Source organism: Bufo gargarizans, chromosome 3 (assembly GCF_014858855.1).
Source record: "Bufo gargarizans isolate SCDJY-AF-19 chromosome 3, ASM1485885v1, whole genome shotgun sequence".
In the NCBI taxonomy this organism is placed as follows: Eukaryota; Metazoa; Chordata; class Amphibia; order Anura; family Bufonidae; genus Bufo; species Bufo gargarizans.
Window position 1 is genome coordinate 259,886,820 of NC_058082.1, and position 10,881 is coordinate 259,897,700.

Genomic DNA, 10,881 nt, shown 5'->3' on the forward strand with positions numbered 1-10,881 from the left:
CGGATTCCTGTAACACTAGTGTGAAAGTATCCTTAGGATGAAAACCTGTTCTGGTCAGAAGAGGATCATACTGGTATATTGGCTCATACAAACATTCAAGATTTTCAAAATCTGGGGGGGGGGGGGGGGGGGGGGGGGAGAATAATACATAATAACTAATAGGCATGATGTAGATTGAAAAACTTGCAGTGGAAAAATCTGCTTTGTAAATGAAGTGAACTTTTGAAAAATTCCAAAATTGTACACAATATAAGTATACCCCCCTGCTGTAATCTGCAATGAGGGAATTAATAAGGAATATAAACAAAGGGAATAAAAAAAGAATATTGATTTTATGCTGTGATTAAAGTCAGCCCTTTTCTGATGGAAGGGTGCAGTGATGAAGCAGGTCTCCAAGCGACCACCTTCTTACACAGATAATTTTGCTGCAATACATTTCCACTATAGAGGGTGCACCAGGGAAATGTAGTGTTACATTGGAAATCCTTCAGAAGGCAGCTATGTAATACAAGGACAGCTCAGGTCATTTTTGTTATCCCTAAAAGACAAATAGACATGAACGCAGATGGGTCTATAAATCAAGTGTTTATTTTGTCCATTAAGAGAAAGGATTATGCTTTCTCTTTCTTGACAGACTTGGTAGTCTTTGCAGACTTGGTAGGCTTTTTAGGCTTGGCAGGCTTTTTAGAATCGGCAGACTTTGCAGACCCGGTGGACTCCTTTACAAGTTTCTTCATCTCATGTCGGATAATCTTGTTCCTCTGTAAAATGAGAAAAGATTTCACTGTAGAATTAATTGCAGAATGTTACAGTAACTAGCAGACCCCTACAAGCTGCAGCACAGCACTCCTGGACTGCAAGCAATTTCCTGTCCACATTCCCTCAATGACAAGGCCCCTGCCCCATGTATTTCACACCGGCTATGAAAGAGGAACGTTCGCAGAGTCTCTGCCCCACGCGGACCACATACTGCTCCTATTCCTCAGTCCTATCCTCTCTCCCTGCTCTGGCTAGCTTTACATGCTGCCTCAGTAGCAACCGCCTCCCATTAGATAATATCCAACAACCCCCTCTCACACCAATACCCCCATGATCTCTGGATTACTCCCAGCGCCATTAGTTCTACACATCAGAAGGATACAGCTACTGTGAGGAGAGGGCACCTAATGAAACTGGTGAGGAGAGTGGTCAGGGGATGCAGCCATGTTGGTACATACTACTGTGGATGTGCTGAGACAGGCAAGAACTACTGAAATTCAAGTCAGCAAAGAGGGTGGCTACAAGTGGAAAGTTAGCAAAATGTACACTTTACCGAGAGCTCTTATTTTGACGTTTTTTCTGTTGAACCACCCTGTTCATGTGCTGGGGCGCCAGTATTTGGTATGTTCATCAGAGGCTCAGGGTCACACACTTGTCATATTTGATGGGACTAATAGCACAGTGTGCAGTGAGATTCTCTATCAAAACAGACACCATGGCACAGCTAAGTGAATGGGGTCTGTTGGAAGCCATCGGTGTGGGTCTACTGTTGGATGCAGCACCGCGGTTCCCATTTGTGTGGACAGACTTACACAAGACTGTAAAATACTCTGGTTAATACTGCAGGCTAGTAACAATCAGAATAAAGTACCATTAGAATAAACTTACCATTTTCTTTGCCTTCATGACCTTGTAACGATCGAAGTCTGTCATATTTGCTTTCTGTAGAAAATAATTCAGTTCTGTTTAATAAGTTCCTAAACATTTACTAAAATAGAAGTGTTCAAACAGGATAAAACAACACAAATCCAAATCAAGGTCTAAATACTCATATCACCAAATTCCAAGCCAAAAAACAAAACAAAACCCAAAACTGTAATTAAACCAAGTGTACTAATAAGCATCAGAGTGACTACTACGGGGTACAACCGAAGTCACTTTTGACTAGAAACAAGAGAGTTTGTGAAGGACATTTAGCACTTGCTGTTTTTGTGTCAGTTTTAAGTCTGTCTTTGCTTTGTGTGCCTGCACCAAATTTATGAAATGGTGCACCTATATTTGGCATGAGTGCAATGTGGTTTTAAATTCGTGTAAAAGTAGACCAGGGGGTTGCCTGGCATAGGCTGTGACTTCTATAAAAGCCACACATCGAAAATGAGCCATAAGCCAGGTCTAATCTCACTTTTAGTGGTGAGGCTCACCTAATGTCGCATAAACTGTGCGCCCGCAGAATCTAACATCCGATTTGATAAGTGTCCCCCCGATTCCTTTATAATGGCTTACTTACTGACAAGCCAGCCACCAGTCTTTAGGAACGGTCACATTTCCTGACATGTCCGTTTTAGTAACTGCTTGCACTCCCCACGTAATAGTATTGAGGCATTATTGTGACTATGTTAAGCCATTCCTTTCTTATTTCTGCTAGAAGTTTTTAATTCGCAAGTTTGAAATTAAGGTCTAGATGGGTGCTACCAGGTTGGTGGAGGGGGTGTCCAGGGACGGGCTAATAACTGGTAACCCATTTAGACCTTTATTACAAACTTCTAGTGGGAATAATAATAACGGAGCGCCACAACATAGGAGTTATAAGAATAGATGCCCCAGAATTACAAGGGGGATGCAGGTATTTGGCAGAACATGTCAGGAGAGGCGAAAGGGCTATGTAGCTAGCAGCCGTAACAGCTATATACTAATGAACATTGTAAAAGGCACTCCTTTTTACAAAAAAGCGGATAGACTAGACCAGTGATGGCGAACCTATGGCACGGGTGCAAGAGGCGGCACTCAGAGCCCTCTCTGTGGGCACCCACACCCTGGAAAAAGTCTATGGTGTACCAATATGCCTTAGACTTTTGCTACCATTATTCAGCGCAAGGGGTACTATGAACAGCACAGGCAGCGCACTGAGTTAGGCGGCTATTATAGTGCTGAAGTACATGGAAGATATAATTCATTCATATATAATTACATTGCCATGTTGGCACTTTGCGATAAAAAAGTGGGTTTTGGGTTGCAGTTTGGGCACTCGGTCTCTAAAAGGTTCACCATCACTGGACTAGATTACAGCTGGCCACTATTCCTACCAGCTCCAGCACAAATACGCATGTCTGGTTTCAATAGGAATCCTGAAAGCTCAGGGGACAAACCTGTAATAGAATAGAGGGGTACTTACCTGATGGACCCTGCACGCTGCTCCGGTTCTCCTGACAAGACCGTTTTCCGGTTACACATAACTGCTGCAGTCCGTTACTGGCCTCCGCTGGGCACCAAAGAGGCCAGTGACTGGCTGCTGCCGTCACGTGTTGTCGACTCGATGTCACAGCTGCAGCCGGGAAAACAGCCTTTTCGGGAGAACCGGGGAGTGGCGGTGCATGGCCTGTCAGGTAAGTACTCATCTATTCTCTTACAGGTCTGCCCCGAGCGGTCCTGTTTCCTCTTGAAACGAGACAACCCCCTTTACATAGGCCAAAGATCAGGATACTGCTACAGCCAATCATCTGACAGTCACCTAAATCACTGTTTCTGGGCAGCTGATCTTCCTTCTACCTTAACAGTGATCTGCTGCCAAAAAGCAATCACTCTCTATGGGGATCACCAGTCCCCATACAAAGACTAATGGAAATGCGCTCCCACCTCCTTGGACGAGCAGGAAATTTCGGATAATTCTTGTGTAAGGCTAAATGCACACATCAAGATTGCGTGCAGATTTGGGTCCAGAAAATCTGCACCGCATGTCAGATACATTGTATTCTATGAGAATTTGAAATTCTCATGCACACAATGCAGATTTTTTTCCCCATGCGGATTTTGACCTGCGGTGCAGATTTTAAAATCCGTAACATGTCAATTTATTAGATTTTTTTCTGACCACATTTTCTCCATTCCCTTCAATAGGCAGAGGATGTGGATTGTCCGCATGGAGTTTCCTGCGGATTTCAGTGCTGATCCTCCATACATAAGCCCTGAACATGTGACATTACCCTAAAGGTGCCTTTAGCCATACATGCATGTTTTACCCCCAAAAGTGAATGAGAAAAACCATTAGGCCCCATTTGAACAACCAAATTTTCGTTCTGCATCTTTTGCGGATCGAATGCTGACCCACTCATTTCAACAGGGCTGCAAAAATGTGGACAGTACATCATGTGCTGTCTGCATCTGTCTGTTCCAAATAGGACTGCAACGAGTACTTGATTAAATCAAGTAATTTGACACAAAAAAAAAAAAATCCTCAATGCAAATTTTTGCAGCGAGGATTCGTGTGTGTCACTAGACCACGGAGCGGGAGTGAAGCGCTTGCTATTACCTGCTCCGTGGTCTCCCGCTGGCCTGCAATGCTCTCGGAATACTCACCTTTACAGCAGGAGGCCTCCAGACACTGCACAGCACATCCATGGTCCCACGCTGCACTGACCTCCTGACATACCCACGCTGTGACCTGACACGCTGTGTGACGTCAGGCGCGACTAAGGCCGGGCGCCTAGCGGCATAGCAACCAATGACGCTGTGCACTCCGGGTGTCAGGAGGAGGGCAGGCTGGGTTTTCACGGACCGTACTTCTGTGGTTTAACTGAAGGGAGGGCCAGCCTTGGGGGCAGACCCGATGCACTTAGGCTGATCGCTCAGGGGGGGGGGGGGGGAGACGAAGAATGTTGGGGACTGATGGCAGGGGGTCTGATGTGTTTTTATAAAGGAAGACAGTCTATTAATACATTTTTTCTTATTACAATACTCTATCATAAAAATAATCGGTAGAATACTCAATTGCTAAAACAATCGTTAGCTGCAGCCCTAGTTCCAAAGACAAGCAAAAGATAGAACATTGACCACTGAGGAAGGGAGAGCGAATCTACCCGAAACGCGTTTGGTGAAACAAGTGGACGCACCCGCATTGAAAGTCCTCTTATAAACTGTATGGCCATACAGAAAAATTCTTGAAGAAAAGAAAAGGAATTTATATCTTCCTCCTCGATCTATGTATCGAAGGAATTCGCGGTATAGAGTGCGAACTCCCGCGATTTCTAAACCTGCTTGGCTCAAGGAGAACAACAAGCACGCTGGCAAATACTCAAAGCTCCGTACCAAGCGATCGGGAGACGATTGGCACCATACGGTAAGCCGAACATTGTTAAAGTTTTATCCTCTATCTTTAAAGGATATCTAAAGAGAGACTCTAAGCACAACATCACTTGAATTTATCAGATGATATATGAACATATTGTGTTTCTGTGATAAGTGCAACATTAGCACCTGAAGTGACATTCACTTTTCTACCCTGGGACAGAGCTATAAAGGAGACCTCTATTTAGAAGCGGCTGCATATAGTAATAGTGATATAAAAAACTTCATGTGTACAATCGGAACCATCTGAAATTTTATGCACTGTTTGCCACTGAATACTTCGATTATTATATGTCATTGTATAGCTTGATTGTTTTTGCTATTTTATGGGGATATATAGAGATTAATACATTTTCTGCATATTTCAACCTGAGACCGAATGTATGAGTGGTCGCCCATTCTTTCTATTTCCAAAAGATAGAACATGTCCTATTCTTGTTCATATATGGACAAAAATAGGCATTGTTATAATGGGTTTGCAAATAAATAAATAAAAAATTGATACAACACAGATGTTATCTGCATTTTTGGTGCATTTGCCTTTTACAGGCATACAATACATATGGTCGTGTGAATGCACCTTTACCTGCAGTATATCTCCCACAGGAACTAAGGATCAGGCATGTTGTAATGCAACATCCTTCCGACATCTGGTCAGGGGAGAGTCGGGATACCAACACAAATTGGTTAAAGCCAATGAAGTTAGAGGGTTCAGCTGATTTTTCTAGTGTGTATGGACAATTTTACTTTGCCCGCAGATTCCACATGGACATCTTAGAGATATTTAGCATACATGCCCTTAACTAGCACGTGCTCCTTACCAAACCAGTCGAAAAAAAGGATCATTACAGGCAAGTCTGTATATGCACATCAAATATACAACAGAACTGTATCAGATAGGACAGCTTCTCTTACACATCCCTAGAGAGCCGGGTACAAGTAAACAGGGTTAGAGAGAAAACGTACCCTCTGTCTGGCATCGATTCTCTTGGCCCAGCTTGTTTGGGTCCATTTCTCATTAACATTAGCCTTCTCCCAAGCAACACGGACGCATTTTTGGCGTGCACTAAAATCATAAAAACAGCTTTTAGTCAGCAATTGTAAAAGAAACACCACTAATCAACCAAGTACCCATCAGAATATTTACAGCAGGTTGACTAATACAACCAGCCATCATCCCATATAAGAGGGGGAAAAACTGTACAACTGCAGTCAAGACTTTAAAAGCGACCCGCAGTCCTAACAGGTCCAGTGGGCAGATGTACAGCCTTCCCAGTATAAGCGGCACGTAGAAGGGAAAGCGTGAAGGAGGCCGTATACGAACCTGTGTGGAAACTTGATGACAAAGTCGGTGAGCTGCATGCATTTGAAGGGCATTGCCTGCCTCCTCACACCGCTGCAGGGACCATCTACAAGAGCCTGTGAAGACAGAAGGTTCAATCATCCACAGAACCAGAACACGACAAGTATTCTGGAACATCTATTCTTACAACTATGCATTGTAGAGTTCTTCTATTACTCCTATTAGAAGTTTATGAATAAACTGACAACTGGGTGGCACCAGTTAGCGGTGTGTCCACTACACACCCTTACATTGCCCTGACAGTGTCAGACTGTCGTGACACACGCCTCTCACAAGGAATACTGACACGGTCACCCATTATCAAGTTATTCAAATAGTCAAGAGGAATAACAGAGGAACAGAACATGACAACTATAAGTAGAGATGCTCCAGAATTGTTATTTTAGTAAAGCAAATATTTGCTAAAAGGTGGCGGCAGGTCCTAAAGGTACTTTCACACTTGCGGCAGGACGGATCCGACAGGCTGTTCACCATGTCAGATCCGTCCTGCGGCTATTTCGCCATGGGGACAGGGGCGGAGCTCCGGCGCAGCACGGCAAAAGCCGCCGGACTAAAAAGTACTGCATGTCCGACTTTTTAGTCCGGCGGCTTTCGCCGTGCTGCGGCGGAGCGCCGCCCCCGTCCCTATTATAGTCAATGGGGACGAAGCGGTGGTCCGGCGAAATAGCCGCAGGACGGATCCGACATGGTGAACAGCCTGTCGGATCCGTCCTGCCGCAAGTGTGAAAGTACCCTAACTGAGCTGTAACGCGTCATTAGTTTTGGGGCCACTAATCCTCTATCATGTTGTTAAGCAAAAAGCGCTTAGCTTTCACAACTGCCCATTTCAGCATTTAAAAAAAACTATAAATGTTAACCAAGTTGACTCGGGCATATGAGCACAGCACAGAGAAGCTGGCACAACGTGCCCGATGCCACCAGTCTCCCATGAGGTACTAAACTATACAAGTTCTTCCACTACGTAATCCCAAAACTGCTGCTTCCCCTTAGGCATCATGCACACAACAGTTTTACGGGTCCGTGTCTGAGCCGCATTTTTGAGCGCTGCACACAGACCCATTCATTTCTAAGGGTCTGTAAAGAATGTGGACAGAAATGACAGAACTTTTCTTCTCCGATTCGGACATTAGGCAGTTCTATTAGGATGCACACAGCCGGTATCCGTATTTTGTAGATGTGCTCGGTATGCCAACTGCAAAATACATACGGTCGTGTGCACGAGGCCTTAAAGGGGTTATTCCCATCTTAGACAACGCTAGGATATGCCCCATTGTCTGACAGGTGCGGGTCCCACACCTACGACGAGAACGGAGCGGGGAGAGCTGTGGCTGGAGGACCCCAGATTTCCCGGGGCCTGTCCACCACCAAGAGCTGATCCTCAATGCTCCCATAGAAGTGAATGGGAGCACACCGCACACGAGCGGCCCCTACTCACATTCATTTCTATGAGAGACGGAAATAGCCGACCCAGCACAGTGCGCCCTCCGTTCATTTCCCCGATCCATTCTCACTGTAGGTGCGGTTCCCAGGAGTAGGACCCGCACCTATAAGACAATGGGGGAATATCCATGATCATCCCTTGTAATGGACAGAACCACGCTCCGCTAATAGTTACCCTGTTCTGGTCAATGACATCGACAATCGCCACAAGTTTGCCCACATGGGGACCGAAGGAGATGTGGGCGACACGGCCGATCTGGACATAGCGTTTGAACACCTGCAAAGAGACAAACATGATTAATATGTGGCAGTACTGGTCCCACCGAGTATAATGGACCTAAAACCCTTACGTCAGACGGATCCAACTATAAAGAAAAGTTCTACCTTACTACGGAAGAGACCCTTTGTGTGCTGTACACAAAGGCCGTAGGGATCCAGTACCGGTAAATTACAATATCTCGAGAAGTCTTGGCGCTAGAGAAACTCTAGACGGGGAACGTTATACAGTCAGGGCCGCTATGCACAGCGGGGATGTTCCAGGATTAGTGTCATTTACCAAGCACAGCTGTCACTCGGGCTACAGGCACACGACAGCGAAAAACGGACGTGTGATTAGCATTTTCATGACAGCCATCAGTCTATGGGGTTAATCACAGTTTTGTTGACGGCCAGTGAAAAACAGATGTGCGATTAGTATTTTCATGACAGCGAATATTAGATGGCCCCATTTTTATGCATGTGCATGTAGCCACTTTAGGGTATGTTCAGGAATTTACTTCCGCATTCTACATTGTTTAAGATGTGGTTTTTATTCCGACACAGTTTTAATAACTTTTTTTTAACCCTGGCCATTTCTGGCTGCAGCATCCACGTCAGGACATGTCCCCCCTTTCCCCTCCACATGGCATGTAGAACTGCAGGCAGGGAATTACCAAGCCATTTCTCCATTTGATTCAATAGAGACTGTAAGCATTTTCAGCACATTTTTTGGGTGCAGAATCCACGTTGTAAAACCTCCATGTGAACATCCCCTTACGGTTAGCATTAGGGATTTAACCCATTCCTTACCCACACCTGGGAGCTGAGCGGTGACAGGACCCAGATCCCAGCAATGAGCGCTTCCATCTGTATTGATGGAAGCGCTCATTGCTTCTGGCAGCCCCCCTGAGAGCCAGCTCGGGGTAAGCAGAGCACAAGTGCACCCATCTCACCATGATGGCGTCGGCGAGCAGAAAGGAAGGAGCCCCGGCAGCCCTTTCCGGATGACCTAGGAAGCCGAACCAACGAGGGAAGAGAAAAGAGGTTACGTCACGCACGCTAGCAATAGGAAGGCAGATTATAAAGAGAACAGTAAGGACATGATCTGTGATTGGATGACGCGTGACCACGTGACATAAAGAATTACTTTATAGGGGAATAGGAGTAGGACGCGGTTTGTCCCTCTATAAATATAGAGAGGCGCAGCTTTGGGCTCTGCTAATATGGACGCTGCCGGAGTGTGATCAGTTGGGGGCGGGCAGTTAGAATGTTTAACCCCTTAGTGCTATTTGAGGTGTATACACGTCATATCAGCAATCTGGTGACAGCGCTGAGGCCCCGGCTGTTGCACACAGCCAGGGATCATTCTCAGCTAACCGTCCCGGGACCCATGAGGGGGGCACGCCCGGAATTTTCTGCTACCCGGAATTTTTTGCTACCCACGGCAGTCGGCACTTCCGGTAGTGACGTGGGAGGTGTGTCTCTCACCTCCGCTCCTAATTGGCTCTGCCGGGGGTTTGTTGGCGCAGGCGCGGAGGATTCACCCGTGGCGTGAACGCGCCGAAGGTAGCAGAAAATTCCGGGACACTGCGCATCCGCAAAGAAGACGGACAAAGGTAGCAGAAAATTCCGGCCCACTGCGCATGCGCGAACAAGACAGCCGAAGGTAGCAGAAAATTACGGATTCGCGCATGCACAGTGGGCCGGAATTTTCTGCTACCTTCGGCTCCTACTGCGCCAAGCCGTCTTGTTTAGCGAGCAGAAGGTAGCAGAAGATTCCGGCCCACTGCGCATGCGCGAAAAAGACGACTTGGCGCAGTAGCGCCGAGTCAGTTAACAATAAAGGTTAACAAAATGCAAATATCTAGACCTCTTCAGCACCTCTGTGTCGTTTACTTGACAGTATTATGTCTATATTGTGGGAGATAGTTTTACATTATGTCTATAAGTGCTATATAAAAATTGTAATCTTTATTTCATTCCCTTAATACTATTTTCCACGATATAGACATAATACTGTCAATTAAACGTCACAGAGGTGCTGAAGAGGTCTAGATATTTGCATTTTGTTAACCTTTATTGTTAACTGACTCGGCGCTACTGCGCCTGCGCCAAGTCGTCTTTTTCGCGCATGCGCAGTGGGCCAGGATTCTTCTGCTACCTTCTGCTCGCTAAACAAGACGGCTCGGCGCAGTAGCAGCCGAAGGTAGCAGAAAATTCCGTCCCACTGCGCGCGAATCCGGAATTTTCTGCTACATTCGGCTGTCTTGTTCGTAAATGCGCAGTGGTCCGGAATTTTCTGCTACTTTCGGCGCGTTCACGCTACGGGTGAATACTCCGTGCCTGCGCCGACAAACCCCCGGCAGAGCCAATTGGGAGCCAAGGTGAGAGACACACCTCCCACGTCACTTCCGGTAGTGACGTGAGTAGCAAAAAATTCCGGGTAGCAGAAAATTCCGGAACACCGGCAATCGCCCTGATTGGCTTGTCTGTATAGACTAGCAATCAGAGGATTCTAATGCCTCTGAACGGTTCTGATTCCCACAGTTCGTGACTGTGACGATCAGAACCTTTTAAATGTGTGTGTGTTGCAAGAAAAAGTATGTGAAGTCACAACAATAGACAATCGCAGTCTGCTTAACCTCTTGCGGACATATGACATACCGGTACGTCATGTGTAGTTCTGATCACCGCTGTCCGGCGGGTGGTGGTCGAAACAA

General features: G+C 46.1%; 1 protein-coding gene across 1 annotated transcript; it reads right to left on the reverse strand.

Annotated features, from left to right (window-relative positions):
• Positions 1-566: 566 nt before the first annotated feature.
• On the reverse strand, positions 567-9,218 carry LOC122932622 (60S ribosomal protein L14-like). The gene is made up of 6 exons (XM_044287140.1): positions 9,115-9,218; positions 8,079-8,180; positions 6,425-6,519; positions 6,067-6,166; positions 1,648-1,701; positions 567-761 (listed from the first exon to the last, which is right to left on the reverse strand). The coding sequence occupies exons 1-6, from the start codon at positions 9,115-9,117 to the stop codon at positions 612-614; spliced, it is 504 nt and encodes a 167-aa protein (XP_044143075.1). The 5' UTR covers positions 9,118-9,218; the 3' UTR covers positions 567-611.
• Between the last annotated feature and the right edge of the window lie 1,663 nt (positions 9,219-10,881).